The sequence below is a fragment of the Labrus bergylta genome, chromosome 5 (genome assembly GCF_963930695.1).
Source record: "Labrus bergylta chromosome 5, fLabBer1.1, whole genome shotgun sequence".
NCBI classification, from domain to species: Eukaryota; Metazoa; Chordata; class Actinopteri; order Labriformes; family Labridae; genus Labrus; species Labrus bergylta.
This window is the reverse complement of record NC_089199.1, coordinates 28,194,855-28,219,232: the sequence shown is the minus strand read 5'-3', so window position 1 is coordinate 28,219,232 and position 24,378 is coordinate 28,194,855. Positions and strand designations below refer to the sequence as shown.

The 24,378-nt window shown below is 40.7% G+C and overlaps 2 protein-coding genes and 1 long non-coding RNA gene across 9 annotated transcripts in view; 2 read left to right on the top strand and 1 right to left on the bottom strand.

The window, feature by feature from the left end:
* Positions 1 to 1,319, top strand: part of LOC109994164 (SRY-box transcription factor 13) — a 44,671-nt gene extending 43,352 nt beyond the window's left edge. For all 7 annotated transcript variants that reach the window (XM_065955359.1, XM_065955358.1, XM_065955360.1 and 4 more), the window contains one exon: positions 1,007 to 1,319. In XM_065955359.1, the coding sequence (XP_065811431.1) occupies positions 1,007 to 1,289 (283 nt within the window). In that variant the 3' untranslated portion in view covers positions 1,290 to 1,319. The remainder of the gene's footprint in view (positions 1 to 1,006) is intronic.
* A 5,736-nt stretch (positions 1,320 to 7,055) lies between these two features.
* etnk2 (ethanolamine kinase 2) lies at positions 7,056 to 22,044 on the bottom strand. The gene is made up of 9 exons (XM_020647352.3): positions 21,614 to 22,044; positions 15,881 to 16,018; positions 15,626 to 15,747; positions 14,853 to 14,993; positions 12,940 to 13,082; positions 12,275 to 12,358; positions 12,019 to 12,179; positions 11,835 to 11,908; positions 7,056 to 11,301 (listed from the first exon to the last, which is right to left on the bottom strand). Exons 1-9 carry the CDS (start codon positions 21,758 to 21,760, stop codon positions 11,229 to 11,231), a joined length of 1,083 nt encoding a protein of 360 aa, XP_020503008.1. The 5' UTR covers positions 21,761 to 22,044; the 3' UTR covers positions 7,056 to 11,228.
* Positions 16,830 to 21,217, top strand: LOC136179278 (uncharacterized). Its single transcript, XR_010666452.1, has 3 exons — positions 16,830 to 17,370; positions 18,242 to 18,407; positions 18,547 to 21,217. It is a non-coding gene; the product is annotated as an uncharacterized lncRNA (long non-coding RNA).
* Positions 22,045 to 24,378: the final 2,334 nt, after the last annotated feature.

Sequence of the window (24,378 nt, the reverse complement as noted above, 5' to 3'; positions counted from 1 at the left end):
TCAGTTTCATTGTTTTTTTCCTTCGTGTCAAATATTGTCAGTTTCTTTGTTTCTAGTCTCTTCATTAAAGCCAAATGGAAATATAAAAAAGAACCCCCTTGGCTTTAATCCGTGCGATGAATAGCTCCTTCCTCTTTATTGCTCTTCCCCTCCTCTCTCCCGTTTTGTTAAATATACACGTTAACTGTTGTGATTTTTATGACTGGCAGTAGGGATGTGTCCAGTGGCACCCCCTTGAAATATTTTTGGCCGCCCTAGGTGCCATCTTAAATATTCCTAAACTGTAATTGGCATGTTGCCCTCTCAGAAGCGGGACTTAAGACTATTAATAATAGTAATGCTTAGTTAAATCCTGGTTGTATATATTCCCATTCTTAGTTTTGATATTTTTAGTTCTTATTTACTTTGTATTTAATATTATATTGTGTTTGGATTTGCCTACATTGTGTTTTTTGCTCATATTGTGTGTTTGGATAACCTGCTGCTGTAACGCCACAAATTCCCAGTTTGGGATCAATAAAGTAATTCTATTCTATTCTATTCTATTCTATACTATTCTATTTTATTCTATTCTATTCTATTCTATTCTATTCTATTCTATTCTGCCTGAACTAACTGGCAAAGTTTCAGGACCAAGACTTTACCAATCGATGTATTTCTGCAATGTTGACAGTGTACAAGAGTTTGCATGTGATTAGAATATGTTATCTACATGACAGTATGTTGCCATTATCTTTGGGATGAAGTAGATATGATTGGTGGAGTTAGAAAGGGAACTTAATTGATCGGGCCAGCCCTGCACAAGTCAGTGCCTCAGTTGGGCCATACCACTCAAAAGAAGTCTGAACACGCTACTAAAAATCGTGAACATATTCATGAACACTTGTTGAGACTTTGATGAAAGTGTATTGAACCGACATTTTATAGTCAAACCTCAGATTTTGTGAAATGCAGGTAAACCAAAGTGTTGCTATAAGCGTCCACATGTCCCCTCTTGTCGTTTCAGTCAAACAGAACCACAGCAGATCCACTATTCCCACAGCGACGGTCAGTACCCGGTCACCGCCGGCTCAGTCTCCGTGGCCATGCCTTTTCACCCTGCGTTGTTGGAGCACTACCTGCCACAGGTGCCCGCGGCGCCACGTCGAGCGGAGGGCCAGGCCATGCCCACCTCCCTACCCAGAGAGCGGGAGAGGGACAGAGAGAGGGAGCGGCCGCTGTACAGCGAAGGAGAGGAAAGTGATGGAGGAGAGAGGAGTGAAGGGGAACTGGTGCTCCTGACAGACTGAAAAGGGGGGGAGGGGAGGGGAGGGGAGGGGAGGGGGGGGAGTGAAGTGAAAGGGAGAGTGTAGCTCAGGAGGAAGGTTGCTTTTGATTGGCTGACTGTCAGAGAAGAAGAAAAAGAACAGAGGAGACACAGAGGGATTGAGCTATCCCCTCGGTAAATCAAAAATGAAGACGTGGTATAAAAAACTTACCCTTGTAGATTGTTTTCATTAAAACACACACACACACACACACACACACACACACACACACACACACACACACACACACATACACACACACACGCACACACACACACACAAAGGCAAGCTGTTTCCGTACTAATTTCCTTTCATTGATTTGTCATCAGCTGCTTTGTTTCTTTCCACGCTGACTTTCACAAATTCAATTCCTCACGGGGATTTTCACCTGTTTCAGTAACTGGCATGTGATGGAGCTTTATGTTATCAGTAAAGCAGTGCTGCCCCCTGCTGGTGAATGCTGGTAAAGAATAAAAAATGCAGACCTACAACCTTTAGTTTCTCATCATCATGCTGTTGATAACATGGACTCACCATTTTAGTTCTCACCTACCTAACACATGGTTCAGATTGTCAGCCTGCCACATCAATTCAATTTTCCACCTTGAAAATATTAGGAACAGAAGTATTCCCGAACTTTTAGAAAGGGGGACATTTTTCAGCTTTTAGTTCCTTGTTATTTATGCCTCAAAAACACCGGATCCTACACTTCCCATGATGCAAAGCGATGAATGCAACAGGATTATTTTCTGTTATATTATTATATAGATTGTGTGCGTGCGTGCGTGCGTGCGTGCGTGCGTGCGTGCGTGCGTGCGTGCGTGCGTGTAGAGGGAAACCCCCCCAGCCTCCAGGAGAATAGCGCAGTCTAAAGTGAAAAAGTAAATCTCTGAATTTGTCTCCATGATAAAAGAGAGTTCATCACAGAAGGTGATTTCACTCTGCGTTCATTGACAAAGTTTTAACTCCAAGTCACATGTTTGTGTTTGTAACAGATCTGTTTGTCATCACTGATGAAGTGATCCTTATAGCTGAGGAACGTCTCATTGATTAATGATTTTCATCACGTTGTTTAAGAAGTTACTACCCTGAAACGATGCAGTAGCTAACAAACAAACCACCCCCTCATCTCTCCCGTCTCTCCACGTCTCACTGTTTTGGTTGAGCTGTGCTGTAAATGCTGTATTTGTGTGTCCATCGGTTCCCTCTCGAGGGCACGATGGGTGGACCCAGGCCTTGCCTTTTTTTTTTTTTTTTATACCTCTGTGTTTGTTTCTTTAAATGATTGTTGATTGATTGTTGTGCTGAGCGCCCCCCTCCCCTTTCTTTTTTTTCTCCATCTCATTGGCTGATTTTTTTTCGAGATGCAGCCTCCCACAGCACTGTAGGCGATAATTTCTTCAAGTTATTTTCTACATACGTTTCTGCAATCTTTAAAAATAATGTTCACAACTTTTTTTTTTTTTTAGGACATGTCGTACTCTTTGTTCTTCTTTGTGCATCAGACCTCGTTCTACGACTTCTCTGAAGCAACTCTGGAATTTAGTTTTCAGATTTGACGACTGACAGCGGAAGTAAAATTCATTTTCAGTTTTTGCAGTGACATATCGATTGACCTCACATTAAATAATGTTCCATCTGCAGACCAGCAACAGAAAGGCAAATCTATCCTTAAATCCCGCTCACACACGAGGGCAGTAGCTGTATGTTTCTGATAGTATCCTCCCTCTCCCTCTCAGAGCGGACACATCGATGGATTCATGTTCAATCCCTGGCTTTGAGCTGTGGACAGGGAAACAACTTCTTAAAGATCTGTGTTAATGAACCACTGATCAACCTCATGACAACAAAGACACCAAACTCATGACTGTAAGAGTGTTTGTGAGGAAGTTAATCCAAGGTCATTCTTTCATGTCATTTAAACACAGGTGATGCAAAAACACAAATATAGACTCTTCACTAAAGGCAGGACAGACCTTTATTTTAAAAAAAGCACTTCAATTAAATGTTTTAAGATCAGATTGTTAAAAGTTTCAACTTAAATTATACTTTCATTGTAATGCCAACTGCAGGTTTATGTAGCTTGATTAGAAAATTAGTAGACTTACACCAAATACCGTAAAACTTCTAATAAAAGCCCAGGCGTTTATTAACTTAAGTCTATTTAATGACAGGACAAGCGTGAATAATGGACCGCCTTTAATTATTTTAAAACAACACTTGTCCACTGGGCAAGACTACAAATTTGTCAATTTAAACCAGAAAGGATATTAAACTGTGTACAAAGTTAACATAACAGTAAACAGATTCTACAAATCACTGATTTTCTTTGACGTTGTAAGACAGCCTGTCCATACCAACATGCTGCACCGTGTGGAGAGAGAGAGAGAGAGAGAGAGAGAGAGAGAGAGAGAGAGAGAGAGAGACATCTAGTTGATATATTTTAAATCTACAAACTAATCATCACTTAATGCACAGAGGCCTCTAATGGAGATCTGCATTCATGTGTCAAAGCGTGCAGCAACACCAGGCTAGGAAAAGAGACTGGGCCTTAAATTAGGATGTTTATTAAAAGTTTTACAATATTTAAAAAAAATCTTGGGAGTGAAGGTGCTGAGAACCGGCTAGCTCCTGCTTAACCTCGTTTCATTTAAGTTCTGTAGACTGCGTTCATCTGAAACTCCCTACACTGTTCAACTAGAGCCAGAAATAAACAGACATGAATGTCCAACATGCTGTAGCGTTCTGTGGCTAACACTTCTTCTTGGCTCATGTCTGAATTTGGTGTCTTTGCTCTCATCACTTAATGACCATACTGTAGAAAACTTAATTGTACACTTTGGGGTCAATCCACCTGAAGCTCGGTTTACAAATCATAATGTCAGAAAACGCCACACTTTGGTCTTCAGGGTTCGGGGCTCATCATGTACAATCATGTTCAGGACTGTGTGACTTAATAATGCTGGATGATGTGCACAGAGAGAGAGATCGATATCAGAGGAATGTGTTCATCTTATTTTAACAGAGACGTGCTGTGGAGTCACCTGTCGTTACCCCTGCTGATGTAAATATAGAGAGAGACTTTATTTTGTTTATAAGAGCTTGTGTAATTTAAAGGTGTATGTTTCTTTATGTTTCAAGAGTTTTGTGTTGATGTTGTTTTTTTTTTTCCTTGAGAGAAAATAAATTGGTTGTGTTAATCGTGTTTGATTTTGTTTTTAATAATTTGGTCCTTGGTGGTGACACATCACCTCAGCTCTTTCCCGCTCATGCACAACATTGTCCTCTTCAGTGTTCTGTTTTTATTTCTTGAATATTAAAATCTCAGGAGAATTATAATTAATAACAATGAAAAACATCAAGTGATTCAAAATGTCAAAGTTCCCTTTTCCAAGAGAACAGTTTCGAAAAAATTTACATTTTTAGTCTGAAGAAATAAAACAAAAGAAAACAATTAATCCCCGTTTCCTCCTAGCGGTCAGGTTTGGTTCAGATCAGTTACATGGACTACATACAGCAGTGCAAACAATAAATTCAACAAATAAAAGAATGTGTCAGTAAACAAAGATCAGTGATTCATAGGACGGTCTGCATCTCCGAGGAGAATAACAGAAACAGCCTTGAAATGACTCTCTCTAAATCTGCAGAGCTTTTAAACATAGTGCTTTTTGTGTTCATCACCGCTGTCACACGGGAAGTGAAGATTCATTCGACCAATCAACGGACTGCAGTGTTTCTAGCTCCAACCTTTACGGTCGGATCGGTACAACAGAAGGGCACCAAAAAAGTAGGACGTAGGGATTAGTAATTTTGGTACACTTCCCAACTTTAGACGGTGGAAACGCCAAAAAATGTGAACTGTAACGAACAGAACTGAACCGAACCTCTTGGTGGAAACCGGCTTTAAACAATGTATAAATATGGACACACACTCAAAAGGTTTGCAGTCTTCACTTAGTGCTTCACCATGCCACATACAACAATGTTCAGTATTATACTGTGTGATTGAATAAGCTGCAGAAACAGTCAAATGGTGAATAGACTGTACTTACATATAGCTTTACCACTCAAAGCACTTTTACACAACTCTCACATTTCCCCTTCACACTCGCTCTCACACAAGACGACAGGTGTTGAAAGAGACTTTGACTTCTAACCGGCAGGGGCTGAAAAGCAAACGGCTTTGACATTTTGATTGAGAGGTGAGTCAAAAGCTGCTCTAACAAAAAAACAAGATTCCATGGGGCGCCGTACAGACTAGTGGTTATGTCAAAAATGTCCTCGTCATAGAGGCAGTGGGTCTGAATCTGACATCGGCCCTTTGCTGCATGATATCCCCGCTCTCTCGTAGCTGTCCTGTCCAATTAAGGCAAAAATGGCCTAAAAAATACATCTTTTATCTACATAAAAACAATTCACACATAAAATCTGAAGATAAATCCTCTTCAAACTAAAAAAAAAAAAAAAAAAGGATTCATACTGTGCAAGTTTAAATGAACACTTGTCTGTACATTACTAGATCCTAACACACTTATTTCTGGAATTATTCAAAAAACGCAGACGCCGTCTTTTGTCTTAAATGTTCACCTGTAGATTTATAATGTTTTAATATCTCAAAAATAACAGTTTTCAAACTCTTTTACAAACTGATTACAAATTCAACACCTCAAACATTCAAATTCAATATTTTACCATTCAATTATTAACTCTGAGAAATGTGATCAAAATCTGTTCCTATTACAGTTAAACTAAAGACTTTACACTGTCTATCTTGTAACATTTAACATTATTTTATTAAAGGTTTGCACTAAATCACTTAAAAAAATATATATATATATATATTAAGATCAATTCATTTGGATGTGTCTAATCTGAGAAGTATTAAGTTATCAGCTGTTAAATGATGATGTTTAATCAAACTCTCTCCAGACTGACAGAGACTCCCCACACATTACTGTAGTGATAAAGTCACACAGCAAAGTCCCTTTACAGCTCACACCAGCACGGAATGACGATATTTAACCCATCTCCCACCAAATCTGTAGCTGCAAAATGTCCAATGTGTCCACGGGCAACACACTTAACCCCGAGTTGCTCCCGCTGCTTTGTGTGCGGTTTATAAATGTGTATGAATGGAGTTAAGTATGGTCACTTTACATAGAAGCCTCTGCCATCACGGTGTGAACGTGTAGGTGTGAGCTCTGGTGTGAAAAGCACTTTGAGTAGTCAGAAGACTAGAAAAGCGCTAAACAAGCTGAAGTCCATTTACCATTAACACACATTTATACTTATATTTTAAATTTTAGGAGAAAAATGACTCTTCATTTCAGAAAAAGTTTGGGATCTACTGACGTCAGCTGCTCCAGACGGCAGCAGTTAAACCGACTCCTAAAGCTGAGTGATGGGTTATAAATCTTCCCGGTCAAAATGCGTCCTTTAAAAGTTCTTATGAGCACTCGCTTAGCCTTCTGCCACAGCGATCCAGACCCAGGTTTGCAGAAGACAATGGAAGGACACATTTATACTTCATACCTGCAAAGTGACAATACTGTCAGCATAAGCTGTTTGTTTTAATCGATGAGATGCTAAACCAACACTGTGAATATTAATGTATCATCCTTGCAGTATGTTAGTTTAGTCATTGTGAGCACAGTGCATGTTCACTTCAGCGTTTAGCTTCAAGCACGATGTTTTTATAACTGTTCAAAGTCATTAACTGAATCTAGACGTATAAAACACAGACACACGTTTCTTATTTTATACATTTTAATGGAAATATTTACTGACAACTGTTATATAAGTCTTCTTTTTTTTTTTTTTTTTTTATCTTCCGGAGGTGTGAAGGATCACTGTACAGTAAGCTTTTCACAGTTTTTTTCTTACAGTATTTACATCCTCCGTCTCTCCCGGCCGCGCACACAGCGACGCAGCCTCTCCTTCAGCAGTGGATAAGTACATTTACAAAGCGCTCAAGCATTTACAAAAAAGTAAATATCAGCGTACAAAGAACAAAAAAAAAAAACAACAACAGTTACCTGTACAGTGTTTCTTAAAAGTCAGTTAGTACATTCACACACAAACACAGTTAATCTCAAATGAACTGCAATGCAAAACCGTCTGAAGCTAACCGCCGTGGGTCGATTAGAAGAACACAGACTGTTGTGAAATGGAAACATGAATGTAAGGTCCCGTCAATAAATAAACCCATGTGTTAAAAAAAGACTTTAAACTTTTACTTTAGTAGAGTTGGACAGATTCGGGGCATCCTGTCGGGGATACAAGAGGGCGAAACAGATTTGTAAATATTGGTCGTTAAACTGGTTCGGTTTGCTCGTCTTCTTTTCACCGTATGAAACGTCAAGAGAACTACTTCATCTATTTATGTCAAACACTTTGACATTCGACTGAGATTAATCTAACTTTTCTTCTAGCTTTTTGAACTTGAATATTTTCTAGATCCCTCCCCTCAGAGACGATGCCTAAGCTTAATTGTCAGTGCAGTCAACAGTGCAAACACTTTAGCTACCATTCGCTAACTTTTGGGTGAGCAAAATAAATATCTTTTAAGACTTGTAAGAAGAAGGATCTGCCATTGGTCTCATTTTCAACCTTAAGATCCTTCCTCCTGCGATACACTTTCAGGGCATATAGATCACTTTTGTTACTTTAGAAATCTCTGAAGTTTTATCCAAATATTTAACGTGAGCATTAAAACAAAAACGCTACTTTTATTGCTGATGTAGAAGAAGAAAAAACATCATTTAGAATAACTAATAGTTTAAGTCAAGACTTGGTGAACACATTGTTTAGGTATTGAGAGCCTCGGTCAGCCTGTTGAGAAGAAGTGGACGTAGCTCTTTTTGACTCCAAAAGTGAAGCCAAAGTACAAGTTACCGAAGCGTGCATTCTGCTCATTGACCAGCAGGGGGCGACTCCACTTGTTGGAAAAAGCTAAAACAACAAAACATTTTACTTCCTTTTTTGTTAATTTACCTAAATAGACTTTTTCTTAAGTTAATGGTCCTAACTTTCTAAATTTGCCATTCAGAGCAAAATAGATGACAGAGGACGGTGAGTCTACCTGTGATGGACAAGTCGTTACCGTGGCGACTCATCAACCAGGATAAGTGCATGCACCCTCTATTAAAAAAGAAACAATATACAGCCAGACTAAAGAGCTTTTAAACTGCAGTCCACCAGACATATGGGAGACATCACCAAGGCTACGTTCACCCATGAATTGGCCAGCTGATTATGTCGGCCGATATCGGCTAATTCTATCTCAGATATGCGCCGATATTACTAGATTTTATTCACCAGTCTAATAGCATTTCATTTGAGTATCATTGTTTTAAACAAGCAGGTCTATTCCATAAGTCGTTAATATGCATTTGAGGAGTCAACGCAATAAATGTGGATTATATCTGAATCTATCTCTACGGAGCGAACACAGATCGAAGAAAGATATCGGCCGATATATCGGTATCTGATTTTGTCTCATATCGGTTGGGCCAAAGATATAATCCAAAAAAAAAAAACCCTAAACAATATGTTTCCAAAGTCTTTTCTTCCTCAGTCCCCACCCGTGTCTAGTCCACTTGTGGTTTAATTAGGATTGTGCGTTCAAGCTCAACAATTTTCTCTTTGGAAATCTAAGTGGAAGAATACTCTCAAATCGAAATTGCACACACCGATGTGGATCATTTGTTTAACAGACAATTACGTGCCATCATAAAACGACTCTTTTACTGAGTAACTCTAAACCCTCACAATGCCACAAGCATTTAAGAGTTCACATTAACAAGCTTCTGATCATCACTCATTAGGATAAGAGCTTCTGACACATTCTTAGATGGACGTGATTCACCTGACAGCACCTGGGCTACTTCCCAGCTTAAATGTCCGGACTGGAAACCATTAACATAAATTAGAGTCTGTGGTGATGGTGTGAGGGGCAGCGGCAGCTCACTTTGTAAATTATTGAGCCCGTAAGATACATGAGACGGGGGAGTGTGGGACAAAGGTCAGCGCTCAGTGTGTCCCCCTGCTGTTCCTAGTAGAGATTAAATATCCTGAAGAGTGTTTGGGGGAAAGAGAGGGAAACGTGTTCCTGCTCTGGAGACCGGCGGACAAAAGTAGTTTCTGAAGATATCATCTGAAGCTCTGATTTATTCATGACTTTAAAGAAGTCAAATAAAGAGCTCAGGTTCATTATAACAGAAGCCATTAAGATCTTTCTAACGGACCGGTTAGCGCCAAGATGTCTGCAGGATTCAAACAGTCAAATAAAACCATTTTATTGTTTGCAGTGTTCAGTTAAAACGGCTGAAGGAAAACATCCTTCAATGCCATTTCATCAAATTAACTGAGATATGAGAGGACAAACAAGACCACACGAGTCAAACGTGTGACCAAGATGTAACAAATAAATGAAATGAATGGAAAATCAGCCTCGATTGAATCACAGATATAAATCGTGCAGTATTCGATTATGTAACAGAACGTACTTCAAAATGTGAGACGTGAGCAGGAACTGACTGGCACATCGTGTGGCGGTGAGAGCAGCCTCTGAACTCAACACCGCCTTTGAAGCAGGTGCTGCAGTTTCAACCTGTTGAAAGGCCAGATATGAAACCAAACTGGGGGCTGGAGATCAAAGATGATAACGTGAGGAGGGAGCAAACAGATTAGGCCATAAAGAGTAGAGGAGGGGATATTGGTGTATGAGGAGGGGTTGGTAGTGAGGGTGACGGAGGCTGTAATTTTCCAAGAGGTCCGGGAAGTCTTAATGGAAAGTTTAACAGAGCGACGCTCCGTTACCATAAAAGTCAAGAATGTGGAAAAATGGGTTGAGGAGAGAAAAGCACACAGAGTGATACAGGTGCTCTCATTTAAACCCGCACCACCTCCCCTCCTCCTTTAGTATCACTGCAAGCAGAACCATGGAGCCGTTTCACCTGAGATACTAAATAATCCAGAAGGTCTTCACATCAATAAATAAATGCACATTTAGCTTCTCTCTATCATCCATTGCTAGAACACAATAGTGACCTAACCTGAAGCCAGCCCGTGAAAAGCTTGAACAGGTTTCTGTCTCGCACACTCAGTCCTTCCTTTAGGAGAGAGGTACACAAGCAAACACTCACTTTTTTTTTATTTCTAAAATTAGCAGCAGTTTATTTTGAGTAACTAAAATAGAAACTGACAAACGTTTTTACTGGAACAAGAGAAAAAAAGAATCAGGGAGAGAGAGGGACACACAGGACTGCCCCAAAGTACGCAGCTGGTGTCTGGAGAGGGCAGTGCATAGATACCACAGCTAGAAGCACTTAGCACCAGAGATGCAGAGGAAAGGAGGAGGGTTGGAATTTAAATGTTTCAAGATCTGCAGACGGAAGGAGGAATGGTTTTACCAACCTGAAAAATCTCAGGAATATGACGTGCAAGGCGTCTATAGTTAGTTTCCTACTACAAAGAGGCCGTTGCATTGAGTCATGGAGACAGTCAAACTAATAAGAGGAAAGGCTATCTGTGTGTATCTTTTAAAAAGTCTAATTTTTTTGTTGAGGGTGCTGTGGGACATGTCTGTGTGAAAGTAGGAAGTCAGGTTTCTAAGGATGGGTGGACAGTACAAACAGCAAAAGCACGCACACACTCACTCACTCACTCACACATACTGTACAGACAGACAGAACTCAGAAAAGTGTCTTGAGCGAAGAGTTGTGACAGACCTGGAGCTAAGTTGGGAGGAATAAAAGAGTAATCGCGCTCGTCGCAGAAAAGGAGGCCAGGTAGAGCGGGTACCGGTCCGTCGACAGCTGGGCTGGAAAGATTGAGAGAGTGTACAGGAAGTTCCAGCATGAAAGCTGATGCACCCTCCCCTCACTTTTTCTCCGGATTCTGCCTTCCTACGTCTTCTTTTCATTCTGGGATCTGCAGGGCCATCACTGCAGGTTTGATCTTGAAGTAGTTCTTGAAACGTAGCACGGCGTACCTGCAAGGCAGAGGAGCAAAACGATGGAGGTGGCAAGAAAGGAGGAAATCTGGATTTTGAATTCTCCACTCTTCTTCAGGACAGAAATATCAACAATATATTTCAGCTAAAGGCTGTTTTTTTTTTTATCCATTTTTTACCTAAAGATGATTTATGTGAAAGATAAACCCTAAAATAATTGATACCACATGTTAAATAGAAGCCCCCTGCTGTCTCCTCTGTTTTATAGGCTTAAAAGCTACATGGGACTTTGGTTCTGTCAAATCCTAAATAAGAAGTGTTGTTCCATCTAGACTTTTCATGTGTATACTGAAATGTTGGAGCCTCAGGGCCATCCCAGTTGAGTGGTATGGATCACAAAGGAAAACAAGAGTCATGTTGGCTTTTTGGGGTTTTTGGTTTCACTCTTGCATAACCCCCCTGTTGGATTATTTTCAGACACACAGAGTGGCCTTTCACTTGCGTAACATCCTACACTCGGGGGGTCACCACACACGGCTTCAAATCTTTGACACTTGGACGCAGCCACTTACCCGAGGAAGTCGAAGTCTATGGTGGAGTATTCGGCCTGTATGAGCGCCCAGAAGCCCCAAAAGAAGTGAGAGGCCTTGAAAGAGACAAGCGAGGTATCAAATGAAGTAATGTGAGTCACTGAGTAAAGCAAGTGTGTAAAAGATAGTGCTTGTCATGTGTGTGTGTCATCATATTCCTCCTCACCAGAGCAAACTTGTTGACCTGTACGAAGAGCGTCTCCAGCTCTCGCTCGCTGACCTCCTCTGTTTTCTTGGTGAAGAGCTTGTATGCCTGCAGATACACTTTGAGCCAGTCCATCTGCATCTCCCGACTCGGGTACAGCCCATAGTCCAGCTCTGCCATTCCTGATCACACACATGAGCCCATGGTAATAAAATAAGGGAAACTTTATGGATATAACTTTAACTCGTGATTCACTACAGCGTGGCTTATAACAAACCTGCAAATTCATTGAAGTGGTTGCCGATGTCAAAGGCCTGGTAGTTGTAGCTTGAGTATTCATAGTCTATGAAGCGAACGTGACCTGAGAGACAACAAGAGGACGCATTCAATACAAAGTCATGATGCTGTACTGGTTTTTTTTTTTTTTAAAACAGCTGTTCTGTCTTGATGATGGCAATAGTTCCAAAAAGTACAAAAGCCCAGTATCCCTCCCACCACACCCCACATTTACAAAAACTGTCGCTGCCTAACATGCATCGTGATAGCAAACCACAACCTGAATTGTGGGTACTAAGACCTCATGAGACAGCTTGAACTCTAGGGAATGCAACAGGAATTAACATACACAATAACTAAAAAAAAAGAAGAATTAATACTCCCTACAAGGAGACGCAGCTGAAGACACTTTGGTTACTTTTCCGTAGACGTCACATTAACGCTAGCTTGGCTGTACAAGTGACCCCACAACTGCCTCCTGTATGTGACCCTCGAAAGTCTCCAAATGCTCTCCTTTTTGTTATTATCTGCATTACTTTTATTATTGGATTTACTGGGGGTCAATTAAGCTGCTGAGAGATTGGGGACTGGTAATTCTGGCTTTGGCAGAGGATGAAAAAAAAAAAGGAAAGAAGTGTGGCGCTCGATTGTGGCTAAGCTACCTACCCTCTTTGCTGTTGTGGATGATGTTCTTGCACAGCAGGTCATTGTGGCAGAGCACCACGGGGGAGCCCAGTGTGGAGAGGTGCTCCTTCATCCACACTATCTCCTGCTCCAGCACTGCTTTGCTGGGACACTCCTGCTGGATCCTGCAAGAACGGAGACAGTAAAAGAGAGAGATGGGAGAAAAGTCAGCGAGGTCATACACATGTGGCTAGACAATGGTGTTGATTGACTGGAAAACTGGCTCCACAAGCATGGTAAAGGGAAGTGACGGAAATATGGCTGTGTGATATAAGTATCGATATCGACATAGCTATGTGCAAACACTGAATATTCACATTTTGTGACACGTAGAACACCCAAAAGCAGTATTCAGATCTATCTGTACATCTCACATCTGGCACACAGATTAATATCAGTGTTGCCAGGTCCGCTTGTTATAAGCGACTTTGGGCTTGTTTTTCCTGTAAAGTCGCTTGCAAACATCGACAGTTGCGAGTTGCGGGTTGCGGGTTTTTGGGCTTGTTTTCTTAAGTGCAGTTGCTTGTTTGGGCTTGCTTTGCTCTAAACTATGTGTAGGTTAGGTCACCTGTTTGGCTTCATTTTATTTATTTGAGGAGACAGGTCGCTTGTTTTGGGCTTGTTTCCATAGAGCTGGTTGCTTGTTTCTCACGCGAGATCTGGCAACACTGATTAATATTTAAGCTGTTACAATTTGAGGATCCTACCACCTCAGGTGCACCAGGAAAATATTGATCTTCAATAATTCAAAAATTAGCCTCCTGAGAAAATGTCTGTTTTTTTTTTTAATACATATTTTTGTTGTTGTTTTAAGGTCATCGAACTGTTGGATCATATTCTGAAATGAAAACAGCTGAGACAAACATGCACAAAAGCCACACCTGCTCAGCACGGGCTCCTGGGAGGAGTGTTAAAGAAAACAAGGTCTCAGTGGAAACTCCTGGTGTTTGAAAGCCTTCCAGAGTCACTATGGCTATACAGCTTTGTCTCCTTTTGGGAGCTGATTATCCACATTTGCTTTGTGTTTACTTTATACCTTCCTTTCTTGATCTTTCTGCATCTGCGGTCATCATCAAACCTGTGTTCAGCGGCAGTCACATGACAACGCACTGAGCACTTCAGATCATCAATGTTTGTGGGTGAAAAGGTGTTATCATCGGCTAGTAGAGAGAGGGTTAAGTCCACCAGCTAGTGTCTGATCCAAGCAGACTGGTTGACTGAACAGAGACCCCGGTGCTAACCGTAATGGGCTTATGGGAACTAATCCACAGCTAGGATGACATCACAAGAAGAGAGAAATCTCAGAAGCACGCTGTGTAAGACACACACACTCACACATCCACAGCCTCTCCTACAACTACTGCCTCACATGAATCTTTGTCAGACAACTCATTTGAAAATGCTCATTAACATGAGGGCATATGTAAAGTCCGCCTCGGACCACAGAGAGACAAGCGTCTGGCGTCCAGGTGCAGAACACTTTAGCTGTCTGTGTAACCAAGGAAGAGAGTAAAGTGACCTGAGCCGAGCAAACATCTGCTGGCCTACTGCATGCCTCAGACTCCCTAATCCAGCCGGCTATAATTGTTACAGTTATATAAAGCCACATGCTGGATTTAATCTAATAGCCATCAGAACAAAGACGTTAGCTGCGACCGAGCAGCTTGCAAGGTTATGAAATGGTCCACCTTTGTCGGCTCCACAGGGCCGCTGCCAAGAAGCAAACTGAAACAGCCTCAGCCTGAACTTCAGGAAACTGCCCCCACCCCCCCCTTCCCTTTAAGAGATGAAAGGGTCATGAGAACGAAGCCTTAGTACGTATGTAATGACGAGGGGAACCTGGAGCAGTTTCACCTATGAAGAATTACTCAAACATAAGAGAAACCTGATCTCACCTGAGGTTGGTTGCTTGGTCTGTGAACTCTGTGGGCACAAGAGAGAAGTATTTTCTCATCTTAATCCAGAGGTTGGGTTTGGGGATGCAGCCGTTGTGGGCATGGATGGCATGGATACGAGCCATCTCTCCGGCTATCATTCTGAAAGGAGACACATACTCAAACAGTTACTGATAAAAATGACATTTCAACAATGATTTGAAATCAGAAACACAACAGTCAAAGACACACAGCTCTGCTACAGGGTTTGTTTGTTTTTAACGTTAAAGGTGCTCTATGGAGTTTTGGTAGAGACATGTGAAAGATGGAGAAGAGTACAGATTCTGTGGTATATGTTCATAACTCTATACGCAAACTGTCCTCAGAGGAAAATGTGATCCCTGTAACACTGAAGATAAAATGCTACACAAGAAGTGATGGCGGTGGGCCCGCAACAGTGAAACAGTAACTCTCCTGGTAGCTTTTTAGCTCCAAACAGTGTTCCACGGACCCATTTTTTTCTTTGAGTAAAGTTTGTGTATTTAGTTCAGAAAATAAAGAATAGTTTCACGACTAAATCCGTCCACCAGCTATCATTTACATGTGACTCATGCTCTTGCTTGTGACTCATGCTCATACATCTTTGACGTGTGTTTTTTCCTTGTTTAATACCTCGTGTATCTGTATCAAGGAGGTTTCTAAACCAGGAACTTGACACACTTTTGATAACACAATTACCTCTGAGCTAAGTAAATAAAATCCTGAGTACGTCCATCACACTACCAGGTGCTGACCTGAGTAAAGAAGGATCCCTGACATCCTGCGTCCCAAGAGCGTCACCCTGCACAAACTCGTAGCAGATGCCGTTCTGAAAGGTGCAGTAGAGGTGAGGAGCGCAACCATTAGCATGTAGCACCTGCAGGAGAGTAAAAAAAAAAAAAAAGATAAACAACTCATTAGAATGAGACAGGAACGTACTCTAGGCACTAATTGATTTACTGGGGCAATTGGTCTGGGACACGCAACAGATTCATTAGCTTTTACACTACCTGAAAGCTTTTGAGCTCATTGTCTCTGTCCACGAATAGCTCCGTCTTGTTTCCGTATACTCGGACAAGGACCACATCCTCTGGACTGTCCTCCACGTAGCAGCCCACTAGCTTGTTGGTGGTTCCATCAGTAAAGAGCTGAAAGAAGAGAAGAAATCATGTGACCAAATATCACCAGCCTCAGCATGTGTAGCAACCATCCTTATATGTTCCAAGGCAATCTTAAACATGAGAGATCTCAAGGAAGTTCATAGCATATGGAATATATATATTTTAAAGCACATTTCTGCAGCTCTGAAATGCCAAAAGAGAGACTAGTGTTTCCCCTATATGCATCTAGCAGCATCATCTTTGTGGATGCCTCTATAATGTCATTATTGATCTCAATTTCAACATTAACAATGAATCCCTTGTAATAAAAAAAAAAATAATAAAAAATAAAAAATAAAAGGCTAGTCACAGACCTTTATCTTTGTAATATTTGAAGAAACCCTCCATATATTTTATGCAGATGATACTCAGTAATACTTATAAATTAAGCCAGATGAGTCCACTTAGTTAACTAAACTCGAAACACACCTTAAGGACATAAAGACCAGCGCCAACTACCAACTACCATAGTTGGTGTTACCAATGTAAAGAATGTGGGGGTTATCACAGATCAGGATATGTCTTTCAACTAGCACACAAACCAAATTTAACAGACCTCCCTTCTCAACTAAGTAACACATTCCTGATTTAAAAGTTAAGATTTGGCCAATAAGTCACGCAAGATTCAAAAGTCCAAAATGCTGCTTACAAGTGTGCTGACAGGAAAAGGGAAAACATCATATATTTCCCTTATTATTAGCTTTTCTGTGTCGGCTTCCTGTGAAAATAAAAAATACAAAACATCCCAGCCACAAAGATCTTAATAGTTATTTGAACCAGCACGGCCAGTGGAATTCATTTGAACTCTTTTAACAAACAGGTCTTAAATGGATGATGGGAACCAAGAGAAATTACTGAATACAAACAAATTAATAAACAAGATGAGATTCATACATGCATGTCAAAACAAGTAAACGAGTCTTGCATTAGGCCTGCAGGGTGTTGTTGGTGTTGCATCAGTCAATCAAGGATTTAAGTCAAACGCTTCATCTGAAATGACGAGTAAGCAAAAAGCCGTCTATGTCTGGAGCCAGGCCCTAAATCTCACGTCACTCCATTGGAAACCAGGGGCGAGTCCGTCCCACTCAAATGAACACAATAACAACATACACACTGCCTGCATCTCCCCCAGTCCAGACGCTCACTCTTACATATCTAACATTCCACACGTGGCTGACCACAAAGATGGGCATGCAGGCATCCCTGTTATGGCCGTATATATGCAAGCATACACGCCTTTGCTACCACATGACTGATCCATTCTACCCGCCACACAATACACCGCTAACACCGGCGATCAATACATCGACAGACAGCGATAAGCTTGGACCCAGACAGAGGTAAACATTCAGCTATATACTGCCTGACGTTTGATTTTTTTGTTTTCTCCCATGAATGAGTCTACAATGTGTGGCCTGACTGCAAGCCCTCTGAGGTGGACTGTCTTTGGGACACTGTCTTTAGTAGATCTGTGGGTCCGCTGTCAGGTTTTATCTGTTAGACTCCCGTTTTAATACTTTCTTCTAAAGCTGGGCGATACATCATTTTAATCAGTATGAGTATGTAGTTAAAATATTTAAATGGAGTTTAGACAAACTAGACACTACCCTAAGCTTCTGTTGTTCATACCAATGCAAGATGCTAGCATGTGCAAGTGCTAATAACTTTGTTTCCAAAAAAGGATTTTCAGTCCTCTGAAAAGGGTTCAATCTGTGAGAAAACTACATTTGAAAAGTTGCACTAAACTTTGTTGGAATCAGCAACTCTTCAACACCTGTAAAACAACAGGTAACAGTAGTAGCTTCAAATCGATTGGGACGCAAATCTGGTGTGAAAAGGAAATTGTAGGATACATTTTTAGGCTCTATTGCTCTGACAAAAAGGAGCGATTGACAGCAAGTGTTTGTAGTGCTCGGTAAATAAACAAGTTTCAATTTCAAGTATGATTTTGGATTACACTGGCAAAAAAAAAAAAAACGTATTTGAGATCAAATGATGACTGCCCTGCGTGACACGTCAAGACTGTACCACCCCCCCAGTTAAAAAGTGGTTTAGCCCACCACACTGACTGTCATCATCACCAGAGCAGAGTGTCTGAGAAGCTAACAGAACTGAGTTGCTATGCCGTGCCTCACACTGTCAACGCTCACACTGCACTCCTTTCTATCATCCATCTTTGACTCCATTACATTTTGCTTTGTGGTACATTAGAGACTGGATCGATAGACGCGTAGGATGCAGCTCGTCATGCCGTTGATCCTCTACTGTATGCAGAGAATGATGAGGCTAAAAATCAAGTCTACATGTGGTCTTCTCCACTGATGACTCACACCATCGACCTTTATTGGGCCGCCTTCATCTTCAGCATGGGAATGCTGTAAGTGGAGACTGTTGCTCTGTTGCTGTTGGCACACATTGCTGTTTTCATGAACTCAGGGTGCACATGGACAGCGTGTATTTCCCGTGAAGGTCTTCCTGTCCAGGTGGCGAGGCTAATCAGATGTTTCTGTCAACAGTGCTGCCCTGCTGCTCTTCACCACATTCAGCGCTTCCTGTTGCCATGAAAACAATGGTCCCGCTGCTCAAGAAAACTCAACCCCAAGTCCCCTGAACACGCTCTTCACAGTAATCTCACACTTTCCTTTCTCTGTATTATGCTCAGACCTGCCACATGATTAAACTGCTAGTTGTGCAACTATCCCACTCCTTATGAGAGAACATTCTCAGGTGGACTAAGAACCCTGTTTTGGGGTCGATCACAGAAACACTCCTATGGCTTTTTAGCTCAAGGTCAACTCTATCGTGGTTTAGTTGAGTTTGATTGAGTTGACAGCAACCATGCGCAGCACAACACAACTGTTGGGCCCGAGTTAGACTTACAGCTAGTTTACATCTGGTTTCAAGGTGGGGTATCTGATCCAGGGAGATTAGCAAACATGCCATTTGAGAGTTAAAGATGCAACTTGTGTTATTGTGTCCCCTATCAGAGCCACCTCCACGACTTTGACCTGGCCATGACTCATCAGTCACTTGATCCTTTAACAAGGAATTAATTATGCCTTTCCCTTCCTGACGAGCAGCGTCTCTAAACTGGATTGCGAGTGATTGTGTAGAGAAAGGTTAAAGTACAAAGACTTCATCTACAATTTTTGCCGATATTAATTTACTGGAAAGAAAAAGAGCATCAGACTCTCTATTTGATACCATCACATCGCTTACAGCAAAATGACATTAACATTTAATGTCCATACAAATGTTTCTACCTCGTCTTCAAATAGAAAGAAGGAAATAAGTTTGGACTTTTTTTATTCTATCCCTAACAAGGTTTGATATGTTAAATTATTAGAAATATTTCAAAACTTATTTGGAGTGCACCGGCCACTCCTGAGGACTTTATATGACTCTGCGGTGGCCTCAGCCATCCTGCACAGAGTCGTCAGCATCACAGCTGTAGACAGGAACAGACTGCACAAGCTGGTGAAGAAGGCCAGCTCTGTTCTGGGCTGCCCTCTCGACCCTGTGGAGGTGGTGGGAGATATGGAGGCTGAAGGCAAAGCTATCATCTCTGATGGAGAACGTTTCCCAACCCATGCATGGCACTGCACTGTAACAGCACTGGGCAGCTCCTTCAGCAACAGGCTAAGTCCTCACGGTGTGTAAAGGAGACACGACGATACAATGCACAGCATAGACAAAGACAAAACAGGTAAGCAGGGAGTAATAATAACGTTTTGCAATTTTGTATGTTGAGGGTGTTGAAAGGTCCTTCTTTCCTGCTGCAGCCTGACTGTTTAACCAAGCCTGCTCCCAGTGTATCACAAAATACACACACACACACACAAGCTGGACACAATTCACTTCAACCAATCGTACAATATTATCATATAAAATATCTGCTCCATCTCTCATATCCTCTGATATTTATGTGCCATATAACAATGTGTGCATGATTGTGTTTTCTATACATCTGTGAATGTTCAGACTACGTTTGTAACGACTGCGGATCTGTTTCTGCTCGTCAATTATTAACCTGTGCACTTTGTTCTCTTCATCGTCTAACCTTGCTCTTTGCTGCTGTAACTCTTAAAATTTCTCCCTTTCGGGATGAATAAAGGGTTTTCTTATCTTCTTCTATAAAAGTGTATCTATCTTCAGTAGTGAGACATTTTATGCAACAGATACACGTTTGACATCATACCATCTGATGCATTATGGGCGTCACTATGTCATGGCACAGCGTTGGTGTGAGTGGGGGAGGGGGGGGGGGGGGCGGGCAGAGTGGGATGAGACTGTCACTGAGCTCTCTGACTCCCAGACAAAGCGCTCTACGACAGATTTCAGCAGGACTCATTCTGCTGGGTCCCCCCTCCAAACAAGGAAGCAACAGATGAGCCGTTAACTCTTGACTTGTTGACTCTGAGGATATCAGTTCTGTATTTAATCATTTAACTTCCTTGTAGACCCTTCTGTGCTCCTGAAACTTTAAAGTCGCGAGTAGTATATCTTGACACCGTGTCTCTGTTAGATTTCATAAAAAAGGTTGTGAACTTCAGCTTCTTCTACAACTAAGAATTTGTTATTTTACCTCTTTGTTGGCCTTTGAATTGTTCCCTCCTGTTGACTTTCATTATATGAATGCTGCAAACTGTCATGCCATTGAGCCTTGCTTAATATTTAATGTTTCTTCATTACCTATTAACAGTTGACTAAAACATGTGATCAGAGAGAAAGGAGACGCCATAAAGAAGCAAGGCTGAAGTTCAGGGAAGAGGCTATAAACCAAACTTTATAAAGATGTCTGCAGTCTTGAGAAAGTTGTTATTCAATGCTTATTATTTCCTATCCAAACCAGGTCTCAACCAGGGAGGATGACACTCCCATGACTTGGCTCTCATGCAATAATTATAATTAGTCTTAACTTCAAACACAAAGAGCCGACTTCAATATTTTTCAAGTGGCCTCTGTGGTTACTTACTTTCTCGTTAAGCTCAGTTTATCAACCAAAACTTTATTTGTACAGCACCTTTCAGACAAATTAAATTGCAGTTCAAAAAGTGCTTAACAAGAGTGCAGAAAAGTTATTGACAAAAAGCTGTTTATAAAATCATTGAGAGACTAATGCACACCAATAAGAATAAAAAAATAAAATATGTATAAAAATAAAATAAAATAAAATATGACACGTAAAAGCAACAAGATATTAAAATAAAATATTTAAAATTGTAGTAAGATAAAAAAAAAGACAATACAGTAATGTTAAGATTTGATATAAAGCACTAGACTGAATAAAATAGTTTTAAAAATCTCGATTTTTAGGTTTAGTCAACACTGACAGCTGTTAGTTTAGTTAACCTTTTCATAGTTTTTTATGATTAAAATTGCGACACACATAAGTCTCAAAATAAGAGGAGACTGTATCAAATGCTGACTTGTTTGCTAAATGGAATTAAACAAGCTTATTATTGTTTTTTTTCCACCCCTCGGCCCTCCTCCCCTGCTTTGGCTTGGTGATGCTGCAAGAGCTGCCAGTCTTAGCCTAGCCTAGCTTCCTCCAGCGCTGCTAGCTCGGCAGGCTAACGTTACCTTCGTCTTGACGTGACTCTTGTCCCACGCCGGTCTCAGTTCTTGGATGAGCGTCATCGCCCCCTCCGCCACGTTGTGCTCGTCCACGAAAATGGGAATTTTCCTAATCACCGGCGACCCCACGGGCACATGTATCTGCGTCTCCATCCCTGCAGTCGGTTATCTGCAACGCTAATCTCCCGAGCCCTTCGCAGATATTTCCAGAAGCCGCAGCATGCAGGTGTCGCTGAGTGAAGGTTTTAATGTGGACGAGATTTAGGTTGAATGAGTTCAGTGGTATCTTTGCTTTTGCTCGCTTTTTGGAAGGATATCAATGCGTGGAAAAGCGGTAAAGATGGTGCGATTAATCTGCCGGGTATGGAGGCTCGTCGCCGGTTTTCTTGAGAGCAGTCATTCAACGCTACAGTTTCCTCCTCTTTGGCTCCGCCCGCCCGGGATCATCCGATTGTACCGCCGGTTGAGACGCAACGCAGCCGAACACGCCCACTATTTCCGGAAATACCCGAATACACCCGAGCTATGTAGAATCTTTATTTCTTCTTTCTTTCTTTTTTTTTTTTGTATTATCATTGTTTACAAAGACACAACGAAACTTCGTTAGCAGCAATCCTAAACAGCAGCGTTTACAAAAACAACAACAAACATATATTTGTGGTGATATGAGAGAGAAGTATGCAAAAAGTGGCCAGAGCAGTTGCTGTTCAGTGAATTAATGATAATAATAATAAATAAATAGACAGTTGTGGTGACTGAAAGAATATATACAGTTATTATTTTGCAGTGACTGATTAATTAAAAAAATATAAATATAGAGACAGAGTATATACAGTTATTATTGTGCAGTGACTGATTAATTAAACAAATATAAATATGGAGATATAGTGCAAATAAGTGAAGTTATAGTGCAGTGACAGAGTATATACAGTTATTATTTTGCTGTGACTGGATGAGTAAATAAACAGTGCATTAGTGCAATGAATGAATAATAAATAGACAGTTAAAGTTAAAGTGCAGTGACTGAGTAAATAAATGTTGGAGTTGTAGGTGGGTGTGCAGTTGTGGGTGTACGGGGAGTAGGATAGGACTGAGGACGCAGCCCTGGGGTACACCGGTGTTGAGGATGATGGTGGAGGAGATGTTGTCTCCCAGCCTGACATGTTGAGGTCTGTTGGTTAGGAAGTCCTGGATCCACAGACAGAGGGAGGTTCCTAGCTGCAGTGTTTGCAGTTTGCTGACCAGTTTGCTGGGCTGGATGGAGTTGAATGCAGAGCTGAAGTCAACTAACAACATTCTGACGTAGGTGTTGGGCTGTTCCAGGTATAGAAAGTGTTAACGCTTTGCTGGCTTTATGGAAACATCCAAGATTGAACAACTTCTCTGCTAACAACTGGAACAAGCCATGGTGTTTTGTAAAACTACTTAAATAAGCTGCTGTTTTTATGTTTTATTCAAAAAGTAAATAAGACTTATTATGTATTGTGCACATCTAAATCTACTAAATCTACTAAATCTTCCTTTTTCCATTTCCCATCTGTACAGCTGTCCCAAGAGTCAGCCTCTAGTTGGACTCTTTAATGATTACCTCAATTACTTAAATAGCACCTTTAATTTAATGTCTGCACTGCCTGGTATTTAATGTCTGTTTCTATAACTCTGCACTATCTGCTTTTTTAAACATTGCTGTACATATATAAACAACACAACTTCAGAAGGTCAACACTTTTTTATTTTTTATATTCAGGTCTAATTACAGATTTTTTTCCTCAACTGTTTATAGATTCTTGTTTAAATGTCACATATTTTTTTATCCCTGCACGGGTTATGCACATTTCTTGTATAAGTCTATTTTTAATTGCACACAGTTTGATTCTTCTAGGGGTGTTCTTCAAATCTTTTTTTCAGGTCAATATATATGTATGGGAGGGGGGGGGGGGGGGGGGTCGGTTTTGTGGTTTAATTTGTAACAAATGTTTCATGTCATGTCTTTGTAACCTGCTACTGGATGCTTTGAATTTCCCTCGGGATCAATAAAGTATCTATCTATCTATCTATCTATCTATCTATCTGTCTATCTATCTATCTATCTATCTATCTATCTGTCTATCTATCTATCTATCTATCTGTCTATCTATCTATCTATCTATCTATCTATCTATCTATCTATCTGTCTATCTATCTATCTATCTATCTATCTATCTGTCTATCTATCTATCTATCTATCTGTCTATCTATCTGTCTATCTATCTATCTATCTATCTATCTATCTGTCTATCTATCTATCTATCTATCTGTCTATCTATCTGTCTATCTATCTATCTATCTATCTATCTATCTATCTATCTATCTATCTATCTATCTATCTATCTATCTGTCTATCTATCTATCTATCTATCTATCTATCTGTATCTCTAACTGTTTGGTGCTCTTTGGTTTAACTGAGGATTCTATGTCATATTTTATCATTGATTTAGTTTTAGATACTATTAGACAATTGAATTTTAAACTACTCCCTCATAATTATCAATCCTACATTCATTGTTTATTTTTAGAATGATGCATAAGCTTAAATAACCTGAATGATGATGGAGGCTTGACACATAATGATCATGAAACACTGTCACATTAAACTGAGTAAGTTCCTAGTACTGTGCTGATTATCTAGAGGAGACGTGATCTGCTACAGCAACCTTTTCTCTGGCAGTACCAACACACAGCCACATGGAGGCAGTATAGTAACGTAAATGACTGTTGAATAGTGGGGACAG

Coding starts and splice junctions, on each gene's coding strand:
- etnk2 (XM_020647352.3), bottom strand. CDS start 21,760: ATGGAGACGCAGATACATGTGCCCGTGGGGTCGCCGGTGATTAGGAAA. Junction 15,748..15,880: donor ATGAGCTCAAAAGCTTTCAG/GTAGTGTAAAAG, acceptor ACTCTCCTGCAG/GTGCTACATGCTAATGGTTG. Junction 11,302..11,834: donor ATAGACTTCGACTTCCTCGG/GTAAGTGGCTGC, acceptor TCTGCCTTGCAG/GTACGCCGTGCTACGTTTCA.